This window comes from Astatotilapia calliptera, chromosome 7, assembly GCF_964374335.1.
Source record: "Astatotilapia calliptera chromosome 7, fAstCal68.1, whole genome shotgun sequence".
Lineage (NCBI taxonomy): Eukaryota > Metazoa > Chordata > Actinopteri > Cichliformes > Cichlidae > Astatotilapia > Astatotilapia calliptera.
The window spans coordinates 20,893,648-20,917,840 of record NC_137428.1 but is presented as its reverse complement, the minus strand read 5'-3'; the positions used below and the strand labels follow the sequence as shown (position 1 = coordinate 20,917,840).

The 24,193-nt window shown below is 42.2% G+C and overlaps 1 protein-coding gene across 7 annotated transcripts in view; it reads right to left on the bottom strand.

Moving 5' to 3' along the window:
- The window catches only part of ccbe1 (collagen and calcium binding EGF domains 1), a 47,656-nt gene that overhangs the window by 4,719 nt on the left and 18,744 nt on the right, over positions 1-24,193 (bottom strand). For 6 of the 7 annotated variants that reach the window (XM_080304181.1, XM_080304180.1, XM_080304178.1 and 3 more), the window contains 6 exons: positions 13,796-13,848; positions 13,485-13,619; positions 13,103-13,240; positions 7,368-7,477; positions 6,197-6,302; positions 5,483-5,622 (listed from right to left, as the gene is read on the bottom strand). In XM_080304181.1, the coding sequence (XP_080160307.1) occupies positions 5,483-5,622; positions 6,197-6,302; positions 7,368-7,477; positions 13,103-13,240; positions 13,485-13,619; positions 13,796-13,848 (682 nt within the window). The remainder of the gene's footprint in view (positions 1-5,482; positions 5,623-6,196; positions 6,303-7,367; positions 7,478-13,102; positions 13,241-13,484; positions 13,620-13,795; positions 13,849-24,193) is intronic. The other variant, XM_080304179.1, reaches the window with a different exon arrangement.

The following is a 24,193-nucleotide window of genomic DNA, read 5'->3' as shown; positions in this document are numbered from 1 at the left end:
CCTCTTCTCTGTTGTTAAGATTGACTGTCCAACCATTAAATTCTGCCTGATACCTAACTGCTCTGTGGTCTTCCTCCTTCATTGATTGTGGTTGTCCAGTGTTGCTGTCCCCTGCCTGCCTTTGCCCCCGCCGTGGTGGGGGGGGGACGTAACACAAATGGGGGCTCGTCCGGGATCGTTGTATGCGGTGGACAACCTATATTAATGAGGAGGGTGCCGTGATTTTAGGGTGTCTACGTTTCATAGTATCAGCCGGAGATGAGTTTTGACCTGCTTGATTTTGTTAGTCAGCCTAGCGTTGATAAGATTGACTTATGTCGCAAAGACGACCTGTTGAGTATTGCTGCCCAGTATAACCTTTCTGTACCAAAGTATGGAGTGAAGAAGGAGATTAAGCAGGCTTTGTTGGAGGGATTAATCGAGTTGGGTATTTTAATCAGCCCTGTTACAGCTGGGGTGCCTTCTCAGGACCCTTTAGCTCCCCCTGGAGCCTCTGCTGATCCAGCTTCTCCAGAGAGAACTGATGAGCAAGCGCTGCCTGCTACACCTCCGGGTGCCCAAGTTAACTCGGATGCGGCTCCCCAAACTCTGCCTCGCTTTAAGCCTTTCACTCCAGAATCCCAAACGTCTAGCAGTGATGCAAAGCTTAAGGTTCGCTTACTGCGTTTACAGCTAGAGGCACAAGAGAAGGATAAGGTGCATAAAGCAGATTATGATCTCCGGCTGGAGGTCCGTAGGCTGGAGATAGAAGCTGAAAAAGAAGTCAGGTTAAAGCAGCTTGAAGTAGAAGCACTGAGGGTGTCATGGTCCTGCGACCATGACTCAGTGACTTTATGTTTATGTTCTTTATTGTTATTACTTTCATTATTATTCATGGCTGTTTTGGGATGGTTTGTGTTTGGGATTTTAGACACTGGGTTCTGGGTTTGTGCTCCCTCTGTTGGTCCCTGGTGTTAGTGTTCCCCTGTCTCGTCAGGTTAATCAGGTCCAGCTGTTTCCCCCACCTGTGTGTGATTTCCCAGTGTCTCTTCGTGTACTTATAGTGTGTGATTTCCTCTGCTCCTCGTCGCGTCGTCTGTGTTCATACCCGGTGAATCCCCTGCGTGCTCTCCCTGCTGTTCTCCCTTCATGTTCAGGTTTGTCAATAAATCACCTTCACATCTGAGTAAGTGCTGCATCTGAGTCCTCCTTTCCACTCTTCACACGGCCGCTGCCCCGGACCGTGACAGTGGGTGTCATCAGGACAGAAAACAGATGCCACTAAAGAAATCCCGAAAGTCTCCCCGGAAAGTTTTAACGTTAGCAAACATATTGCCCTAGTACCTACCTTTCGTGAGACTGAGGTAGATTCGTACTTCAACGCTTTTGAAAAGGTGGCTACTGCTCTGAAATGGCCAAGAGACATGTGGCCCATATTACTTCAGTGTAAATTAGTGGGCAAAGCTCAGGAGGTAGTAGCTTCACTTTCGCTAGAGCAAAGCATGAAATACGACGTGTTGAAGGAAACAATTGTACGTGCCTACGAACTGGTACCTGAAGCCTACAGGCAGAAATTTAGGAACCATAAGAAGTCCAGCAGTCAAACATATGTGGAGTTTGCACATGAAAAAGGGGCTCTTTTTGATAAATGGTGCGCTGCTAACGGAGTTGGGGATGAGTATGAGTCGCTGCGTGAGTTAATGTTACTGGAGGATTTTAAAAATTCATTACCTGAGAGGCTCATAATGTTCTTAAATGAACAGAAGGTGATGTCAATGTCCAAAGCAGCTGTGTTGGCCGATGAGTTTGTGTTAACTCATAAGAATGTTTTTACCCCTGTTTCCCATCCAGATAGGCCCACAACCTTGCGCTCAGCACGGCTTGAGTCTAGTTGCTCTGCTGCGAGGCCAGTGAGGGTGCCCTCGCCTCCCCACGGTGAGCGTGAATGCTTTTATTGCCACAAGAGGGGTCATCTCATTGCAGAATGTCAGGCATTAAAGCGTAAACAGCAACTATCCTCACAACCAAAAGGGGTGGGACTGATTAAAGCCACAGAGAATGGGAGGGCATTTCAACCGAACACTAACCACCCTGACCCCTGTTTCAAACCATTCATTCTAGAGGGAGTGGTTTCGCTGACTGGGAATCCAAAAGATCAACAACCAGTAAAAATACTGAGAGATACAGGGGCCTCTCAGTTCATCATTAGAGAAAACGTCTTACCGTTTTCTGAGTCGTCGTTTTGCCAGTCCAGTGTTATTGTCCAGGGAGTAGAACTCGGATTTGTATCTGCCCCTTTGCACACTATTCACATTCAGTCAACATTAGTCAGCGGAGTTGTTAAAGTGGCTATTCGTTCTGCGTTGCCCATACTAGGCATTGACTTCATCCTAGGTAATGACCTTGCTGGAGGTAAGGTCACACCCATTCCTGAGGTGTTAGACAGACCCGAGCTGAGCCGGGATTCTGACCCAGCCCAAGACCAGCCTGCCATTTTTCCAGCTTGTGTAGTTACGAGGGCCCAGACAAAAAAGTATGGTCCTGACTTGGCCGATTCCTTCATGAGGTCAGATCCCGTTGGTGACGTGATTAACTTTACCTCTGGATCTAAGGTTCAGGCCACACTTCCACCTGCTGACAAAACACAACCAGTTCTGGATTTGCCAGTCTCCCGAGAGGAGTTCATTATTGCACAGAAAAATGATGTAACCCTGTCAAAGTGTCATTCCGCCACTCTCAGTCAACAGGATGCCAAAAGGAAAAAGCTGGCTTACTTCTCTGACGAAGGTCTTCTGATGCGCAGATGGACAAGTGAGGTCTCGGAAGACGCAGACTGGTCTGCAGTTTATCAAGTGGTTGTACCTACTGCTTATTGTACCCAGGTACTGTCCTTAGCACATGACCATCCATGGTCAGGACATTTGGGGGTTAATAAAACATACACCAGAATTCTGAAACATTTTTTCTGGCCCGGACTGAAATCTGATGTTGTTCAATACTGCCGTACTTGCCATGTATGCCAAATGACCGGCAAGCCAAACCAAGTAATCCCCCCAGCTCCTCTCTGTCCTATCCCAGTAGTAGAGGAGCCATTTCGAAAAGTGATTGTTGACTGTGTGGGGCCTCTACCTAAAGCTAAAACTGGAAACCAGTTTCTTTTGACTGTCATGTGCGTTTCAACCAGGTTTCCCGAGGCAATCCCACTACGGAGAATAACAGCTCAGATTGTTGTCAAAGCACTGTTGAGATTCTTTTCAACCTTTGGTCTGCCTAAGGTTGTGCAAACAGACCAAGGCACTAACTTTAAGTCTAGAGTGTTTGCCCAAGCCCTGAAAACATTAGGCATTGAACACATAACCTCGAGTTCTTACCATCCTGAAAGTCAGGGGGCACTAGAGAGGTTTCATCAGACTTTGAAGTCTATGTTAAGGAAACACTGTTATAGTTCCCAACGGGACTGGGATGAAAGTGTTCCACTTGTTTTATTTGCCTGTCGGGAAGCAACCCAAGAATCTCTGGGATTTAGTCCCAGTGAACTTGTGTTTGGGCGTGAGATGAGGGGTCCTTTGAAGGTTTTTAAAGAAAGGCTAGCTACACCGGTTGACAACGCCAAAAGCCTTCCAGAGTACGTCAAGACACTGAATGACAGGTTGAAGAGGGCTTATTCCTTAACCAGGAAGGTATTAGCCACGTCACAAGCGAAAATGAAGAGACCCTTTGATCAGCGGGCTGTTGACCGTTCATTTCTGCCAGGTGACAGAGTGCTCCTTCTCCTTCCGGTGCCCGGCTCCTCTCTCTCCGTTAGGTTCTCTGGTCCTTATGTTGTAGAGAGAAAACTCAGCAAGACTAACTACATTATTCAGACCCCAGATCGCAGACGTCCCACTCGGGTGTGTCATGTCAACATGATGAAGCTGTACAACTCTCGTGAACCTTCAGCTGTGCCATCTGTGGCTACGTTTCCGATGGCTTCGGTGACCAAGGTGGAGATTACTCCAGATGAAGATGGGTTGGTGTTACGGGGTGCTGAGCCTCAAAGTGCTCGACTAGGTAATTCTGTGATATTGTCGACCCTAACACAATACCTGTCCCACCTTCCTGCTGAACAGAGTAATGATATTATAACACTCATATCGGGATTCCCATCTCTGTTCAGTGATATCCCGTCTCAAACCTCTGTCATAAAACATGATGTGGTGCTGACTAACCCTACACCAATCAAACAGCGCGCTTATCGGGTTAGTCCTGCAAAGAGGGAGATCATAAAACAGGAAGTTGAGTATCTTCTTCAGAATGGATTTGCAGTGCCAAGCTCCAGCTCTTGGAGTTCACCATGTCTCTTAGACACAAAAAAAGATGGAAGCCCAAGATTCTGTACCGACTTCCGAAAGGTGAACTCTGTCACTGTACCGGATGCACATCCCTTACCTCTTATCGATGACTGCATTGATGAAATCGGGCCTGCAAAATACATCACTAAACTCGATATGTTAAAAGGGTATTGGCAAGTGCCTTTGACACAGCAAGCATCTGACATTTCAGCTTTTGTCACTCCTGACCACTTTCTGCAGTATACGGTTATGCCTTTTGGCATGTGCAATGCCCCTGCAACATTTCAGAGACTGGTTAATAAAGTGTTGGGAAACATCCCCAACTGCAGAGCCTACTTGGATGACATCGTTGTGTATAGCAGTGCATCTCTCACTTTGAACCTTGCCAAATGTGATTTTGCCAGAGGCAGTGTCCTCTACCTTGGCCAGCAAGTTGGTCTAGGAAAAGTGCGCCCTGCAGATGCCAAAGTCACTGCGATTAGAGAGTTCCCCCAACCAACCACCAGGAGAGAACTGCGGCGGTTCCTTGGGATGACAGGATATTACCGACGATTTTGTAAGAATTTCTCTTCTGTTGCTGCCCCCCTCACTGACTTAACCAGCCCCTCAAAGCCGTTTATTTGGTCTGAGAGTTGCCAGCAGGCTTTCGAAAGCCTTAAGGGCTTACTTTGTTGCACCCCTGTTTTGTCTGCTCCTAACTTCTCTTTACCATTCAAACTGGAAATAGATGCCAGCGCAGTTGGGGCGGGAGCGGTGCTTCTCCAGGAGGATACCCAGGGCATTGACCATCCTGTAAGTTACTTCTCTCGGAAGTTTGACAAACACCAGCTCAGGTATTCTACCATTGAAAAGGAGACCCTTGCTTTGTTGTGGGCCTTGCAACATTCTGAAGTCTATACAGAGTCAGGTCAGAGGTCAGTCCAAGTATTCACAGATCACAACCCTTTAGTTTTCCTCTCCAAGATGTATAATCACAACCAGCGGCTTATGCATTGGTCACTGATTATTCAGAATTATACCCTACGCCGTGGTGGGGGGGGGGGGGGACGTAACAAAGACAAATTGGATATAAAATGCTGCGAGGCTGTTTGTTTCATCCAAGACGAACGTTAGTTTTTCTTGTTAAATTCTGCGTAAATTTTTAATTGTAAAACAGGGATTTAATAACTGACCACAGGTCCCCGAGGGCCTCGTTTGATGTGGTACAGGTCGGGTGTTGGTCCAATGGGTCCCATTAAGCCTCTGGGGCCAGGTGGTCCAGGGGGCCCCGTCTGTCCTGAAATTCCTGGAGGGCCTTCTGGTCCTGGATCTCCTGAAGTATTACACACTGATATGAGTGGGTAGGAAACAACTGAAGAGATTACACACACAGACTCTGCATAATAGATGCTTCTTAGCTGTACTAGAGAGATTTCAATGTTAAGATGATGCCAACAATGCCTATATTATATGAGGGAAAACCTGCACTGTGTGCTAACATTGTTTAAAAGAGGGATGACCACAAAAACACCCTGAAGTTTGGATTTTAGCTTTTCAGAGGTTTACAATTTGAGGTTACCTATAGTTTGCAGTTAAATATGGTACAAATATTAATTCTCTATTAACAGGTCAAAATTAAAAGTTGTCCAATGCTTTGAATTGTGAAAACTAAATACTCTTGTATTTTATTGATTATTATTGATTAATGCATTTTTACCATGCTGTAAAAAGTGCATTACCCCAGTGTGGGCTTAAACCTACTAATAGCATAAGTGCTGTCAGTAATATTTTCATGTAAGGTGTGCCTAAATGCATCTAGCCTATCAGTACTTCCAACATTTTGCTTAACGTCATGACTTCTTCATAGAGGCTGGTGTTCTCCCGTAGAAACTGAGGCTGTGTCTTACCTGGGAGTCCAGGGGAACCTGGAGGCCCTGGTAAAGACATAGGTGATAGGAGTTTTTCACTCGTCATCTGCTCAGGGATGCCAGCACTGTTTGACAGCAAAGCCATCTTAGAGGAGTTACGAAAGAAAAAGAAGAAATGGTTGAATAACACTGTAAATGCCATGGAAAGTTAACTAAAAATTGCTGAATTAATTAAGCCCTTTTTTAAGCTGATTTGGAAGTTATAAGATAAGATAAGATAGGATAAGATAACCTTTATTAGTCCCACACGTGGGAAATTTGTTTTGTCACAGCAGGAAGTGGACAGTGTATATAAAACATACAAATATCTGACTGTACAATTATGCATTTAGTTTTAAAAACAGTTTTACATACAATGACTCATAAAAGCCTGCAATGTCAAACAGGAAATGAAACTTTCACCCTGGAGGGCCAACATAAACTAAAATTAAGCTAAAATTTTATTCTCTGCCAAAGATTAAAGTTGATCATCTATCTGCACCACAGTATAAGCAGTAACCCAGCCAGATGGAAGGCCAGGCAACCCCTCTGCATTATTCAGCATGACCAGGAGCTTTCCTGCTCCTGTATACTAAGTAGCATCCTTGAGGAAAAAGTTATCTTTGATCTGAGTAGAACATCATGTGGAGCTGGTGACCCCTGGGGGTAATACCTTAAAGACCTCACCATGCTGCCAGGGCTGACAAATCAGAATTCATGCAAGACGCAGAAGCATCTGTCCATGCTGGCGCGCGCGCGCGCGCACACACACACACACACACACACACACACACACACACACACACACACACACACACACACACACACACACACACACACACACACACACACTGAAAGGTTGTGGTTCACCTGCTGATCAGTAAAAATTATACAAGACTTTAGCCTGTGACCTTGGGTACAGGTGTTCAAACTGAGGGTTCCTAACCTTTCCATGATATGAATAAATGAAATCTTTACTTACTTTTTTCTGAAACTTTAAAGAACATCTACATTTTTATGTTTATTTTATTAAACAAAAACAGTTTTTTGAGTTCCACAATGAAAACTAACATACTGCTGTCATGCACATGTGTAGCTCAGTTTGCAAGATTTGTGATATTTCTGTTGAGTTTGTGGGTGAAATGGACCAATCCAATGCACACTTTTTTACCTTCTGTTTAAGCTGTAGGACAGACATCTTAATTTGGTAGAAATCATCACACGTGGCTGAGCAGGTTCCAGTATTCATGACATTATCAGACTTCTCAAAGAGATGTACTGCTGGGAAATGGGAAAATGTTTATGTTAACATAATGCTTTTCTTAGAAAACTGTCCGGAAAACAGACTTTACTGAAGAAGCTACATCTGGCTGCTCCCTTATTCAACAAGGATCACCACAGTGGGAAGCTCCACATTTTTGATTTGGCAGATATTTATGTTGGATTCTCTTCTTGACGTAGCCCCCAAAGGGAATTGTGTCTCTTCCTGGGACCGAACCACGTATCTTTCACTTGCTTGTCATAAAGTGTAAACCAAAAGCTATGCTTTGGGAAAGTTAACCTAAAGCGTATGATTCAGAGCTGTGTTAAATTGACCACATAAAGGGAAACCACAATTGTTATTACTGTCAGGTTACATTAAATCTGTCGCCAAAACAGTCTAATAATTTAAATAGTGTTGTTATGTTCAGCAGTGCTGCCTTCGTAACTGTTCGATGGGTTTCTGATAAGCTGTGTGAGCAGAGTGAGGGATGAGTGGCTTATGTTCTGAAGGCAAAAGCAGCAAAACAGTTATTTAGTCTTATAGTTCTGTTTGTGCTTTAGTCTTTTCAGAAACAGGTATTAAAACCTGAAATGAGGAAACTATTCATGAACCAGTTCTGACTTTATTCTGATCTGATTTGTACAACCGGATAGTGACTGCTTTCTTTGTGTGATGAATATAAGATTGAGCAGTTTTGTTCTCGCAAACACTCTCTTTTTTAATAACTGGGGAAAAGCAAATCCACTAGCGAAAAGGTACATTAACCATTGTGGGTGATTTACTGAACTAAAGTTGGCAGGGGGCTGTAAAAAATGAGTCAGTCGCTGGAAAGTGCAGAATTAAAATGAGTTCAGAGTTAACAATGTGATTTAATAACATATTGTTACAACTGAAAATAACTACATGTCTTTTTTTCTTACTTTCCTTTCCACTTTTTCAGCTTTTTGCTCGTTCGTCCAGATTAAAACGATAATATCTTTTTCTTTTTTTTGCCTGTCCCGTTTGGCTCTTTTGCCATCAGAATTATTGTCTAAAGGCCCAACGGATTTACTTTACCAAATGGACCATCCCAGCCTTGCCGTAATGGTCTATTTGATTCACCTTTTTTTTTATTGTTTATTTTATTTTATTTTCACTTGCTGAATACGGGACAGATTTGACTGGGGAAAAGAAAGGGGAGAAAGAAAGAGGGAAAGAAAAACAGTGGGGAAAAGGAAATGTGATAAAGGGCAAACAACAAAAACCAACAAAATAAGCAGACAAAAAATACATATATCAATCACCTCGGGTCCGTTCTTCGTACCTCGCTAAGTAAGTTAGCTGGATTTGATTGTTGACGATTTCGCGTGATCTTGGATCGTTCAGTTCTCCAAAGCTCATCCGGGACTTGCTGTCATAGCAACAGATCCGTAAGCGTAAACCTGCTCGGGAGCAGGCTTACTTTATGTAAACAGGATTAGATCGCGACCACTCAGGTATGTCCGCTTCATTTATATGAAAGCAACAGCGATATTTCACCACTGTTTTACCATAAATAAATATTATCAATGTAACCAAAGATAATGCAGCACTTGATCCTTTTATTGATTTCACACAGATACATACAGGTCATTTCCTAAAAAAGGGAAATGTACTATTAATCATCCTATTTCATGTATTTGATTATTACAGATGTAATTCATATTTCAGAGTAGTAATTGGAAATTACTTCGTGTAATCAAGATGAGAGACCACGGCTATAAAAGCGAAGGTGGATTTGGGAAGTCTGTCGCAGTCATATCCTGTCCGTTTACGCGAGCAGCCCATTGCGGAAGGTGCAAGATTGATAAGGAGAGTTTTCAGAATTCAGCGTATATTGCGGGACAGACAGGATCCTTTAGCTCAGCGCGACAGTGTGCTCATAGAGAGATATCGATTTTCCCGTGAGGGTATTATTTACTTAACCAACTTGTTGACGAGGGGGTGCAGGACCACCACCTGTCTTTTTATGCTCTGCCCTTTTCTTGGTTGCTGTTATAAACAAACAGATTATTTCAGGGTCTCTTTTCAAGAGACTAAAAGCAATATAAGTGATAAATATTACCATTCTGTAGAATATTCTTATATTTCACTTTTACTTGTTCCCATGTTCTAGTGGGTCCTGTTGTGGCTCTAATGTGAAAGAGGATATAATGTAATATAATATAATATGATATAATATAATATAATATAATATAATATAATAAATTTACCCTACCGCCTACTGGTGTTGGCCAGAGGGGCCGATGGCGCGATATGGCAGCCTGGCTTCTGTCAGTCTGCCCCAGGGCAGCTGTGGCTACAGCCGTAGCTGCCTCCACCAGTGTGTGAATGTGAGAGTGAATGAATAGTGGCATTGTAAAGCACTTTGGGTGCCTTGAAAAGCGCTATATCAATCCACTCCATTATTATTGTTATTATTATTAAATTACTTACGAGTTTAATTTGTCAGCAACTTTCTGCCAGCCCTCTCTCCTTGCTTTTGCAGCCTTTGCAGTGTTCCCTTGCGTTTTAATTAAACTCTGAAACTCCTGAAATCCCTCACTCAAGAGTTCTTGCTCTGCTGCCGAAAAATACTGAGCGCGCTCCTTCGACATTTTCGCCGACCAATCAGAGGGTTGCCGATCAATGTTTCTACTATCGATGCATAGCCCCTGTTAAGCCACCCAGTGATCTCACATTACTTCATCCAGCTATACTAATCGTCAACAACAGGTGTGTTCGAAGAACCGGAATAGCGAGCTCAAAGTTAGCGCGATGATTTGATCTTGGATGTAGTAAGCGAGGTACGAAGAACGGACCCCTGGATCACCTGTTGAGAAAGAAAAAAGAAAACAAGCAGAAGAAAAAAAAGAGCAACATAATAAACAACATCATGATGATCTACACTCAACAAAAATATAAACGCAACACCTTTGTTACTGCTCCCATTCCCCATGGGATGGACGTAGAGACCTAAAATTCATTCCAGATACACAATATAACCATCCCTCCCAAACAGTGGTCACAAATCAGTCCAAATGTGTGGTAGTGGGCACATCTGCTATATTGAGATAATCCATCCCACCTCACAGGTGTGCCACATCAGGATGCTGATCTGACATCATGAGTAGTGCACAGGTGTACCTCAGACTGCCCACAACAAAAGGCCACCCTGGAATGTGCAGTTTTTTGCGCTATTGGGGGTCTGGGGACCCAGAACCGGTCAGTATCTGGTGTGACCACCATTTGCCTCATGCAGTGCAACACATCGTCGCATGGAGTCTATCAGATTGTCAATTGTGGCCTGTGGAATGTTGGTCCACTCCACTTCAATGGCTGTGCGAGGTTGTTGGATATTCGTGGGAACTGGTACACGCTGTCGTATACGCCGGTCAAGCACATCCCAAACATGCTCAATGGGTGACATGTCTGGTGAGTATGCTGGCCATGCAAGAACTGGGACATTCTCAGCTGCCATCTGCCCTGAACAATGTGAACCATGATTCATCCGTGAAGCGCACACCTCTCCAACGTGCCAGACGCCATCGAATGTGAGCATTTGCCCACACAAGTCTGTTACGGCGACGAGCTGGAGTCAGGTCAAGACCCCGATGAGGACGACGGGCATGCAGTTGAGCGTCCCTGAGATGGTTTCTGACAGTTTGTGCAGAAATTGTTTGGTTGTGCAAACCAATTGTTCCAGCAGCTGTCTGGGTGGCTGGTCTCAGACGATCTTGGAGGTGAACCTGCTGGATGTGGAGGTCCTGGGCTGGTGTGGTTACACGAGGTCTGCGGTTGTGAGGCCGGTTGGATGTGCTGCCATATTCTCTGAAACGCCTGTGGAGACGGCTTATGGTTGAGAAATGAACATTCAATGCACGGGCGACAGATCTGGTTGACATTCCTGCTGTCAGCATGCCAATTGCACGCTCCCTCATTGCTTGTGGCATCTGTGGCATTTTGCTGTGAGACAAAACTGCACATTCCAGGGTGGCCTTTTGTTGTGGGCAGTCTGAGGTACACCTGTGCACTACTCATGATGTCAGATCAGCATCCTGATGTGGCACACCTGTGAGGTGGGATGGATTATCTCAATATAGCAGATGTGCCCACTACCACACATTTGGACTGATTTGTGACCACTGTTTGGGAGGGATGGTTATATTGTGTATCTGGAATGAATTTTAGGTCTCTACGTCCATCCCATGGGGAATGGGAGCAGTAACAAAGGTGTTGCGTTTATATTTTTGTTGAGTGTATGTGAATATAACAGTAAATACTAAATATTAAACATTATTGTGCAGCACGTAAGATCGACAGTGCACAGTGTGCTTTGAGGTAGGAGCCAAAAAGGGTGTAGTTTGTGTGTGTGAGCTCCCGTGTGTACACCTGTGAGCATGGACGCGCTTGTATAAAAAGGTTCCTTCATGTAAAGATCTGTTAGAGGGTGTGGGGGGGCCACAGCCCCGTCCTCCAGGGCATGAAGCAGGTATGGAGGAGATCAAGACTCCAGACATCCAGAGGCCCTCAGAGCACAAGAGACCAAGGAAGACCAACAGAGGGGCAGCTGCACGATATCCCAGAAAGAGCTGAGGAGAACCCCAGATGAGGGGTCACTCAGCAGCCGCGGAGCAGAAGCCAGGGGGGGTTGCAGTGCCAAGAGGCCGGGGGCACCCCACCCCCGAAGTGGCCCGAGTGAGCCCCAGGCTCCAAGCCCCGACAAGCAGCCACCAGGAGTGAGCCGGTGTGTACCTGGACGCCCACCCCCGGACACAAAGAACCACCAACGCACCGATGTTTGAGGGCGTCTGCCACTGGCAGGGGGAGTGGTGGGGAGAGATAGGCCTCCATACCTTGGAGGACCTGGGATGTCCCTAGAGAGGTGGCGTCTGATACCCAACCTGACATATAGACACAGACATACAGGCACACACAGATACAGACATCCATTCCCACCCTCATGCTCTCATATGCAATACATAAAACGATAACATCTAATCAATAAACTTGCACATACCTCACATTCCTATGGAAACAAAGCCCATAAAAAGCACACTGTAGCTCTTCTAGTTTGGTCTCGAGCCTGTGGTTGAATGGTGAAACTGTCTGGATATTATTTTCCCCCACTATATTACAAAACAGCGGGACATAAAGTGGCAGCATGATGTGTACCGCAGTTTCTCATTCTCCAGCTTTTTGCTGAACTATAGTATGCAATGGAAGATGAACACAAGGGAGGAAGTAACAAATCTTTAGCACTTTACTGCTTCATTGCAACTGAATCTGAGGCAAAATAAGAAAAAAATGTTTTTTTATCGCCTAGAACATTTGAGCTTTCTTCAAATACACCCAGCAAATCAGGAAAGATCAGGAGTCAAAGGGGCAGCAGCACGTTGAGGAGACAGAACCATTCTGACATGCACAAGGGTCGAAGATGTCTAATGACTCCCAGGTGTCTGTGTTTTGCAGTACCCCTCCTCTTCCTCCGCCTCCCTCTCTCGCTCACATACACCAATAACAAGCTGTCAGCTTCACGTCACAGTCAGAGGTGCCCTTGAATAAAGACAAAATGTCAGTCTCTTTATTCAAGGGCACGTCTGACTGTGAGGTGACCTTGGCTGAAGAGAAAATGTCAATCTCACCTCTCTCCCCCTTGGTGCATGTTTTCCCATCTTCTTCCAGGAAGTAGCCTTTCTCACACTCACACCTGTAGCTCCCCACAGAGTTAATGCAGATCTGAGAGCATGCAGTCATGTTTTTGTCTGCGCATTCATTGATGTCTGCATCATGCGGTGACAAGAGGGAGATAAAAGAAAGACAAAGTGTCACTTCGGGTCACTTAGGTTTTACTGACAAGCACAACCTCATGATAATTTAAAGAAATATATATAAAAAATATTCATCGTAAGGTATTTTGTCTTTGTACAAAAGGAGCACAGGCTTCTTTTAAATGACCGTTAAGATCAAATAATCAAACATTATTTTAAAAGATGACACTGATTAATATGTATGTGGTGTACCCACCCAGACAATAGGGCTTCTCTCGCCTTCTGTGACGCTCACGGTCATAGCGATAGCCGGGGTAACAGGTACACACCACTCTGCCGAAATGATCGGTACACTGCTGCTCACAGGGGGCGCCGGCGCATACGTCATAGTCTGGACATAAATGAAGCGCTTTGTCAGTATGAGCAAGAAAACAGAAACTGAGCATCTCAGATCCATCTACCATTAAGTTTTTTATTATTACATATTATAAGACTAAAGACTGGATGGGTTTGGGAAGAATTCCCAAAATAATCAGAGAAGCACAGGAGAGATATCCAGTTTCATACCTTCAGGAATGCACTGGCCCAGAACAAACTTAAAGCCCTTGCAACACTTCTTTCTGTAAAATATCAAAGGAACATGTGCATAAGAAGACAAATTCACTACTTTAATACCAAAGGTGTATTTACATAAAATATACAGTACTGTGAGAATATACAGAAATGAGCTCCTCTTTTTCTCTTTGTATTTTGCTTCCAAGGAACCAGACTTACAATTCTTTTAAGTGATCTTGAGCAACACTTCTTCAGGTCGAAAAATGCTTTTCCGCTCATGTTCAGTCCACTCCTTGTACCCGAACATTTTCAGAGGAATGTTTTCGGTGTGTTAAGCCTAACACTGACCTATGAATAATTAAAGTATTACAAAAGGCCCCTAACATACAGGGATGAACCAATGTTTTCTCTACAGATAACAAAAATATTAACAAAGAACAACATTTAAACTGTACCTTTGGGCACTTTAGCAACCTGTCCCAAAAGATATAATTTGTCCCTTTCCTTAGCTGAATCGACAACAAATGCCAAAGATAGCACAGTCTGACGGGTATAAAATACTGTAGTACTTCAGCACCAATAAAACAATTACTTAAATGGAATGCTTATTGACCCTTTAACACTGACCTATGAATCACTGAAACATAAAAAAGGCTCTTAACTTACAGGATGAACCAGTGTTGTTTTTACACATAACAGAGAACTTAGCAAAGAGCCAATTTCAAATTGTATCTTTGTTACTAGTCTGTTGTAAGAACACATAATTTGTTTCCATTTCTTTAGCTGATTGAATCCATGAAACTCCCAAAGATAACACAGTTTGACAGACATACAATAGTATTTTTTGCACAATCAAGTTGATTCCCAAAGAGCTATTAGCTGAAACGCTGCCATATTGTAGCATAATGTACAGTGTGGACTTAAAAAAGTGGACAACTGGAGAACAAAGGAAGATGTGGCAGGCCTTAAAAATGATCTACAGCAGATGAACAGTATCTAAAAGTCATGTCCTTAAGAAATAGGAAAAAATCCAGAAAACACATGACACAGGTCCTGAGAGACACGTCAGGTCCTTCAGTTGATCCATCTACTGTTGACTAAAGCCTCATTAGAAATGGTCTCAGTGTAAGGGTGGCTGTTGAGAACCCATTCCCCCAGGGAGATGGGGAGAAAAGGCTGAGGTATGCCAAATTACCCAAGAACTAGACTGAAAATCATCGGTAACAGGTCTGATGGAAAGATGGATCCAAGTGTAACATTTCTGGGTCATAAATATATGGAAGACATCAGGAAAGAGGTAAAACAGTCATTTTCTATAGCCATCTGCTTGGCACTCTGTCATGTTTAGGACTGCAACAGCGATCTTGTGAATGCTGATGGAACGTGTTGACAACACTATTTAAAAGCATCTGATTGGCGACACCTTCATTTTTCAGCAAAATTATCCCAAACACACTGCCAGTGCAGTAAAAGCATACCTGGAAAAAAACACACACAAGGAGCACTGTCAGTCATTGATTAGCCTCCTCAGAGCACAGGCCTCAGACTTATTACAGCAATGTGGGATCATCTTGACAGAGAATGAAACAAAAAGGCAGCCAACATCCAAAGGAGACATTTGAATGTCCTTTAAGAAGCTGGGAGAACTATTCCTGAAGACTGCTTAAAGAAATTAGAAGAAAGCTCGCTAAGAGACTTCAGGCTGTGTTGAAGAATGAAGGTGGTCATACCAAACACTGACTTTCAAGCTTTTAAGAAAAGTAAAAACTAAACTGTTCCAATATTTCAGGCTGTTTATATGAACGTGTTTGAAGAAATCTAAAACTAATTTTGTTATGCACGCACATGCACACATAACCACACACACATAACCACACACACATAACCACACACACACACACACACACACACACACACACACACACACACACACACACACACACACACACACACACACACACAAACAGCTGTAGGCAGATCTCGTTGCTGTGTCTGTTTCTGCATGTTTGCTCAGGTCTAATTACACTTCTTTGAATTTCAACATAATTCAGAGGACTGTAAGTTGACTATGGTAGTTTTTTATTTTAAAAAAACATTTGTGACTCTTCAGGTTTCCACAGGAGGAAATTAACCTGCAAAAACCAGATTTGAACCCTTACCTCAAACTTAACACTTTAACTCATGCACAAGTGATTATCATACAAAAGGAACACTCACCACTCAAGAGATTCTTAATGGGGAAAGAGCAGGCCATGTGTAACGCATCTATGTATAAATTCAAATATGGTGCACTGATGTATTTTTCACTGAGTACATATGATTTGCTGGGTTGTTGAATTGAGTGCAGTGATTCTGAACATCAGAGAGAGGGGTTTTAGCACATAAATGAGGTACTGGTCAGTTCCTGAAATCAGTCAAGATGACCACCATTGTTGATCTGCATAGTATGAAACATACTGACTGAGGAACAGATCTATGCATGTACCACACACACACACACACACACACACACACACACACACACACACACACACACACACACACACACACACACTGGACGCTGTCACAGAAGCGCTGATTAAGACAACTGGCAACTTCAAGAGCTGCTACTCTTATTAATCTTTCCTTGTCATATTTGTACTGTAAATCAGTTTGTAAAGCAGGTATGAAATTATTGTACAGAAAACATATACAGCAGATCTGTGCACATCTGTCTTTCAATTTATGTTGATTGCATCCCAGCATACTGAATGTTGGGAGAAGCTTGGATTTAGACACCCCGAGAGAGTAGATCTGAGGATGGCTTCCTGCGTGACCCAATATCGCATGTCGTAATAACATCCCCCTGAGGGCAGAAGGCACTTATAGCAAATAACCAGCTTAGCAAAATAACCAGGGTTAGCTGAACAATCATGAGAAAACAAACATCTATGTCCGTCTCCAAAGGATCACGAAAGAGGCAACAGCATCCCATGGAAACTGGATCCCAAGCTGTGTTCAAGTTCATTTTTACTGAGCTGCATCTTTTGTTTTATTAAATTAGCATCCAGGGAAATGCTGATTATCTCTATCATTTTATACCTCGCCGTACTGTCTCTCATTATATTATTAAATAAACATGTGTAATTGCACTGGTATTTGGTTTCCTTGCTGATAAAAAAGCACTTTAAACACAACTAAGTATTATCTGACATTTTCCATTTTTACAAATTGGCTAAATGTAAATTACTGATTTATTATGACACCACTTGGTTAAACATTTGTATTTTGACATGTGTGGACACAAAAACTAAGAGATAAAGGGTGATGGTAAAGACATGACCTGTCTAAAAGTTAAAACAACATGCTTTGTAAAGACATGGGATGATAGATGCTTGGGTTTAAGGTTGGTGCACTAAGGCTATAAAATACCCTCAAACTATCCACATGATTTATTTCCTGATTGTGAAAAATCTGCCACAACTCCTTAATGGAAGTCCTCAGAGATAAATGGATAATACATGACAACAAAAAATGTACATGCCATATAGTGAAGTACATGCTCAAAAACGAATGCACTGTGTTGATATTACTGCTCATTTCTGTCAAATTCCTACATTGTGTAGTGGTTAGGGTTGTAGCTAGTGTTTGTAGTCTACACAAGTGTAACACTGAAGCGCTGAAGTGCTGGGATTAAGTGTGATGACGGATACCTTAACTGTTATAAATGCAGCATGTACCAAGACAACTCCTGATTCACCAAAAACTATTTAGCAATTTACCTCTGCTCCTCTAACACTGTTTAATAGCAGAAAATGCTCTTATCCTAATCACGCTCCACACTTGGGGAGAGTCAGGGATCACGACATGAATGCTTCTTTGCTCTCTTACCAACAACAACTATTAAGGAGTTTGTGCACGGCCACTTAACCACAAAGCACTTTATGATTCAGCACACAAAACAAAACCCCGCCGAGTTTTGACGCACAGAGCCTTGGAACTTTTCGCAACAACAGCTTCTCTCCCCTGCAAGCCTGCCGTTCGCTCATGTGCTTCATGCAAATCGGCAAACAAATTTGAAACACATGTGGATTTCATTCATATTCATGAGTGAAAGAACAAGGGAGAAAGATTTCCCAGGTGCATTCATGCCACTTTTCTACAAGAATATCAGGGAGTCACAGGCCTGCACACGCACAATGCCCGCATGTTGTGACTGACACTTGATTTCACACACACTAGACTGTGAAAACCTGCACTTATTCAGAGTGATCAGGACAACACACAGCCTGTTTGTTTTGTCACCTGTGCCTTTTTCTTCACCACAAGGTTATTTAAATGTGCTAGTAATGCATATCTTCTTACAGGGGGGCCCCTGAAATCTAGACATAAACTAGTCTGACCTCAGTTACCCGAGGTGAACCATAAGCACTCTAATTACCTTATAAACAGAAGCCCTTCCCTGAACCAACACGGTGCACCCAGCTTGGCCTGGCAGTGCCTTGTGACACACTAATTCACCACAGCACACAGAAGCATCAACGTCAACATTTGGATACAGCAAGAAGTTCGAAAAATAAATCGATCATCGCTTTACAAAAAAGGAAAAATAGCAAACTGAATGGTAACACACTCACACACAAACACACAGCTGTGAGACAACACATGCACTCTGCTCCATGGAGGCTTATTTGTCTAACATTGCTGCCAGTGATTCTGCATTCCTCACAAGAGAAGAGGTTTCTTAAAGTGAAGAGGATGCAGCTTCTGTACTCAGATTAGCCTGATCGTGCTAAAAAGAGTGGGACATAAACGAAACCACCGTTATGACCATATAATGACTACCAGGATTTTCTGTTTTTCTTGGACTTGTGTTTATATTAATTAAAGTCTCGGTAGCTTGAAGAGACAAAACAAACAAACTGAAGACACTGATGACATTTTCAATAGTGGAGCTTTTACAAATGACTCATAAATAAATAAAAGGATGGCTACAATCATAAAAACAAAAGAACACGCTAACAGAAACATATCATTAATATACAAATGCATATAACCATCCACAACAAAACTTATTTCATCATCTACCCCATTTGACGGACTTCTGATGCAGCTATGGTTTGTTCTATGAGGTTCTTCCTAATTAGTTTAGATTTTTAGGCAAAGCTTCAGAGTAGAATAAAAATATTATGACTGTGGATGTGGGTTGTGAGTCTGATTGTGAGTAAGGTTACCTTACACCCTGACCTTCCAGAGACTCTCTGTACTTTGAAAACATTTGGTGATAAAACACCGATCTACAGTTTCTACATTAGAAACTAAAATGATCTAAAAAAAGGCAGAATTTCAGGTCTGAACTCAACACGAAACACAAAACAAAACAGACTTTATTGATTGTTTATATTTCCACTCTTTTCAGATCATTCACACATTGACCAGTTGAATATGTATATATTATTTACACGTGTAATTTGACATCTGTGAAGGTAGTGTACATAGGTAAGGTAAACTACATAGGTTAGTGTAATTTGTTCATCGATGTTGTGTTTTCATGTATTTCTATTTGTTATTTGACCTGCCCAGGGACTGTTAAATTAAGTTAAATCTGGTACAATGCATCGTTTTCCTTAGGAGATTAATGTTTTTTGTATATGGTCCCTGACAACTAAAGAGGGAAAATTAAATGGAGTGAACGTGAGTGGCTGCCAAAGAATAGCTGATATGCTGGTTATTCTGACAATAACTTTCCCCAGCCCGCTGAGTCCGTATCTGATGATCAGTCTCAAAGGCCTCTGATAATTTGCCACGCTAACTGAACCTTCAGACTATTTATTCTCTCTGGATCGCAGACATTTTTACATTTTTTCTCCTTTTACCTCACTCTTTGGCACTTTGGCACAGTCCTTTCAATTTCTAGTTTCTTTGAATTCTCTTCACTTTTTACTTGTTTCATTGCACAACATCACCGCCATCAGCACCGTCTATTCGCCTCACAGTCTGCATGAACGTGCTATGTGTCGTGAGATGCTAGTGTAAATACAACAGGACCTCCTGTTTATACTGCAATTAATCTGGTGTGAGCTTTAGTCAACTGATTGTTGTGGAAAACCTGCAACACAGGACTTTGCGTGGTTGCACAAAACCATCTGTTAAATCAGACGTTTCCTCATCAACAGTACCTCTGCCCAAATTCTTTTTCAGTCTTTCAGTCTCATGTTTGGACCGCAAGAGCTTCCTCTTGCAGTTCTTTCAGAAATATTCTCCTGCAGCCGCCAGTTTCTAATCTAGATCCCAAACACAGACCTCTGAAATGTTCACAAAGCAACTGTTCTGCAGACATATTACATGCTTAGTATTCCATGCCGTTCATTAACAGCTCACTTTCACCTTTACTGCAGGATCCTCTGCTGTTTAGCAGAATTTTCAAGCTCTAGCCGATATCATCACTCCCTCACTCAGCTATCAGATGCTTTAAAAATAAGCTATAATAAGAAGTTTCCAGTGAGCACTAATTTAACAGTAAGTGTAGGGGTTGTTGAAGTGTTCTGCAAAGACACCAAACTGAGGAACTTGTCCAAGTGTTTAACCCTTATCTTGAAGAAAACCAGACTTGAGTGAATGATTGTGACATGACAAGAGTAATAATTCTCACAAATTAGCAGTCAGAGTGACATGAATGTTATGAATGACATCTTTTGTTAATATTAATGTTACTGAGGTAAACTCTAAGAAATGTGTGAGGGTCAGAACTGGAGCAGTAATGGGTCACATTTCTTTGGATCAAGCTGACAGTACTTGAGCTTTGTTATGTGCATTTATGAGCAAACTCTTGGTATAAATATCTGTCCTTCGAGGAAGGAAACAGAGGACAAGGGGATAAAGTCCTCTTTAAGCCAGAAACATTGAATGTGTGTGCTCAGATGTTCGACCTTTACACTCGAGCTTCATTTTTATGGCAAAGGTTTAGCTTAGCAGCTGTTTGGGCTCTTGTGTGCTGCAGACACTTCCTGGATGTTATATCACGATTCAGTGTGTTTTTCATTTAAGTTTCGCAGAACAGTTAGAAGAAAGAGAGATGGCATATACGTAGGTCCTGAAAAACTCTTGCGGATGTTTTCCATATTTGTATATTGCTGGGAAGGTTGGAGCATTTTATTATGTCTAGGATTCTCTGGAATCTCTGTGTATCTAGCTTTCTCCAAATATTTTAACGAAAACAGCCACTCCCTTCAAAATATTCCAAAAAAATTCCCTCCCATTGATGAAGAAACAAGGAAAAAAACAACAGTAATACCAGATATTGCCTCAAAATGAAGTGAAACCTCAGGTCAACCGAGGCCTGCTCCCTTCATGCAGTCATCACAGATTATAGTTACAAATGCAGACAAATTCAGCCACGCAGACACAGGCGCACAGATAAAGACATAAGACTCTCTCTGCAGCTTCAGGGACATCACGGTGTAATATAAACCAGTTTTTTAAGGCCTCCTGGTTTGGACGTGTGTTTCTGAGCTTCATTTAGATTATGTCATTTAGAAATAAAACTCCGGCATGTCACAATGTGTCTTATTTCTGCAAACATGCAATAGTTGTCAAGACAAACAGTGGCTAAGGTTCAGCCAACGCGTTACAGCCAGACAAAACTAAAGAACATTAAGAGAGACAGTTCCGTCTGCCAGTGCTGTATCCAAAAAAGGGGGGAAAATTCTCCCTGATGAAAATGATTTCACAGGAACACATAAAAAACAAACTACGGAGTGCATCTTCCAAATGCCTGGATACCTTTGTGTTTTCCAAACCTCCCACTGAGAAAACAAAAGACTCTTGGAAAGGTCATTCTTTCTGCTAAAAATAATACACTCAGAATGAAATAATCAGATGGTTGCAGACCATAATTTTCTCTGTAGCAGCGAGCAGGGGATCTTAACATTCTTTCTTTGCGTCTGTTGCTCTTACTTCAGCTTCAGCTATCTCCAATTATTATCACTTATTATAATGTAATTAAAGGCAACTGTTTGGAAACACCATAAAAGGTAACTGAGCTTGGAAAATGTGTTTTTCCACTAGCTGATATATGTCTGGTAGAAGGAGGTTATTACCAACAGCAGTTGGAGCATGATAACCTCTAAACCCACTGTGTAGTCTAAGTTGACATTGCATAGACTGTGGCATCCAAGAACAACTCAGCTGTTCAAGGTTACAAGAAAAATAAATTAACCATGTCTGGACTATACTAGGGTGACAGATGTGCAGAAAATTATTGGCCACTGCACTGTTTTCTGCTGACACACCTATAGCCTAACAAAAGAGTTCACTTTAAAATTTCCCTAACAATTCGGGTTTAAAGATTCACCTGGAAGAGCAGGTATCAGGGCAATGCAAAAGAGCATCCGAACAGACGCCCAGACACTCAGCCTTGGCTTTTCATCAAATTATGTGTTTTGGCTAAAACCTTTTTTATAACAATGTGGCACACAATCAACCCTCTGGAATCTGCAAAACTCTAAATATGAGCTTAAGTATCACAAAAGAGCTGTGTTATGTATTATACAAGAAGCGCTATGTTTGGATCTTCACTGCAAATTGCATGATGTCATATAAAAACACTGCATTAAGTAAGCTTGAGTGCGATGTCCTGCGCTTACTGGGAACGGCCTAATCCAGAGCTTGAAAGAGAATGGTATTAAAACCTCACGCATATCCAAGACTCAGAAATAATAATTTCACTTGTTTTATGGGAAGCTAAATCCTAATGCTACAGAAAAGAAGGGAGCAAGCCGCATACAGAGACTGTGAAGGCTGAAACTTGGAGGATAAGTAAGAGCAGGTCTGAACATCAATTCAACCGGGAAAATAAAAACTGTTTAGATTAGACTCACCAGCCAATTCAACCCAGTACTTGCTAGGTTTAACGAATTAAGTGTCCACTGAGTGTATTCGCACATACTGTATATCTGCTCAAATAAAAATGATGCCTCATTTGATCACTAGCATGGTATGTTAACTGTCTGAACTCGTTGCTCACAGCCTGTTACAGTCGCACAGATCTGGTACACAGCTAAGGTCTCTCTGGATTGGATTTGTGCAAATGTATTGCTCAATTTCATGGCACTTATTTCAAACAGCTTAATTTTTGCCCTTTTGTTTTCATATGCTCTCTTGTGACACGCTGGTAACAGAGAGGCTTAGTAAATGAAGGAAAAATGCGAAAATCTGCTTCCAGAGCTCTGTGTAGCAGCAGAATATGTTGCTTTTAATTACATGAAAGTGTTTCATTGTGGTTAGAGGAAACTTTCAACATTTTGACAAGTGCACTTATTTATCTATGTGCGAATAAATGAAGAGTGAGACATCTTTGAAGTCTGTACGAACATGAAGCTATAGCCAGCAGCCTCTTAGTTTTCACTGACTGGAAACATGTAAAAAAAACTTGTTTGGCATGTTTAATTAGCAAAAATACAAGAGAGAAAAAGCCCCCAGTCACACACAGCCAGGCTGTTCTCCCCTATTTCCAAACAGATTTTAAACCGAGTAAGCTAACGGCCCCCTGGCTCCAACTTCATTTAGTGCATCTGTTAGAGTAGTACTGATCTTCTTATCTCACTGTCTGCTACAAAGCAAACACGCATGTTTCTTAAACATTAGAATAACATTAAAACAACTCATTGTATTCTTCTCCTCTGTAAGAGTCTCTTTTAGTAACTGCATAACATCCTGAATTGACAAACAATAAACAAGTGCTCTGCCTGTCATGCAGCCATACTAGGAGTAAGATACAGCTGTTCATTGACTGCTTTTGTTTGGCTGTAAAGGTTCACTTGAAATAAGAACTTCTCTCTGTGGATCTATCTGCTGTCAACAGTTATAGCGACTACGTACAGTCATCCCGCTGTGCTGGCATCTGCAAAATAATCCAACATCTTTTTTTTTGAACAAGACTCACGCAACAAAACACTAAGCTCAGCTAAGCCACCAGCTGGCTGTAACAGAGTCAGCCCAAGCTCTTTACTCTCTCTGTAGCTTTTCCAAAGCGGTGTCTTTCTCTCAGACAAATTAAACTGAACTGTGATCACATCTTAAAAATGTTTAAATAATTCAAAACACAACACAATGAAATCGAGCTGAGAAACATTTCAATTACATGAGCTAGTAAAAGTGACACCTCAGGAAATTATAGCGAGCGTGGCTATCTGCGGCCTGTTACAGTAAACCTGATTACACCTCCATGTGTTTCTAACTCAAACCATTCTGATGGACAGAGGCCAGGTATTACGAATCCCCTTCAAACACAGATATTTCTGTGGAAGCATGCAACTTTCACTTCAGGGAAATGCTAAAAGAATCTTGCGGGGAATGATAGTCATTTAATTCCTATGCTATTATTCACAGATTTAACAGCTCATTACTTTAACTGTGAGGAAAAATCTGCTG